This window comes from Ceratina calcarata, unplaced genomic scaffold, assembly GCF_001652005.2.
Source record: "Ceratina calcarata isolate Rehan_Ccalc_2016 unplaced genomic scaffold, ASM165200v1 scaffold8194, whole genome shotgun sequence".
Classification (NCBI taxonomy): Eukaryota; Metazoa; Arthropoda; class Insecta; order Hymenoptera; family Apidae; genus Ceratina; species Ceratina calcarata.
In genome coordinates this window covers 1-609 of record NW_017179522.1, presented here as the reverse complement: position 1 = coordinate 609, position 609 = coordinate 1, and the positions used below count along the sequence as shown (strand labels likewise).

Genomic DNA, 609 nt, shown 5'->3' with positions numbered 1-609 from the left:
CACAGATACGTTATCTGCAATTTGATAAAGAAATTACTTCTTGATACTTGACAGCTTCACAAGACTGTGTAAAGCAAAGACTTGTTGTGTAGTTCACTGATCAACATCATTTCTCTATAATCGTGAAAATGAAGGTGAGTAATTAAACGCTGTTTAACATTACGATGTTCCATTTTATCTTACAATGTCAGTTTGTATTAGATGTCATTTCATATCGGTGAAAATGAAATTATCTTGTTTGACGAATGGCATACAATGAGTTGGGACGGTCTTGGATGGTCGATGGTCGGTATTATTCTGTTGACGTCTATTTACGAAGGTTTGAAGAGCTATCGGTAAGAGACTTTTTTACAAGTAACAAACAGATTGAAAAATAAATAAATTATTATCTCTTATGTTTCAAGCGATCACTTGTATATCAACGTAACACGTTTAAAAAAAAATACAGGAAACAGCCGTGAATCGTATGTATTTGTTTTCTTAAATAAAATTTAACAATCTTGCATGTGATTACCTACGTGAAAATTCTATTTATTCTAATTACACTGCAGATTCGATGTAATTACAAAAGGATCGACTGTACAGAAATAACAAATATCACGTGAAAAT

At 31.7% G+C, this 609-nt stretch overlaps 1 protein-coding gene across 1 annotated transcript; it reads left to right on the top strand.

Moving 5' to 3' along the window:
- Window positions 1–34: 34 nt before the first annotated feature.
- On the top strand, window positions 35–591 carry LOC113465090 (copper transporter 5.1-like). Its single transcript, XM_026818650.1, has 4 exons — window positions 35–134; window positions 202–335; window positions 405–464; window positions 552–591. Exons 1-4 carry the CDS (start codon window positions 129–131, stop codon window positions 589–591), a joined length of 240 nt encoding a protein of 79 aa, XP_026674451.1. The 5' UTR covers window positions 35–128.
- The last annotated feature ends 18 nt before the right edge of the window (window positions 592–609 follow it).

Excerpts from the sequence above, each read along its gene's own strand:
- LOC113465090 (XM_026818650.1), top strand. Across the intron at positions 336-404 it reads GAAGGTTTGAAGAGCTATCG|CGATCACTTGTATATCAACG; the intron begins GTAAGAGACTTT and ends TTATGTTTCAAG. Across the intron at positions 465-551 it reads ACAGGAAACAGCCGTGAATC|ATTCGATGTAATTACAAAAG; the intron begins GTATGTATTTGT and ends ATTACACTGCAG.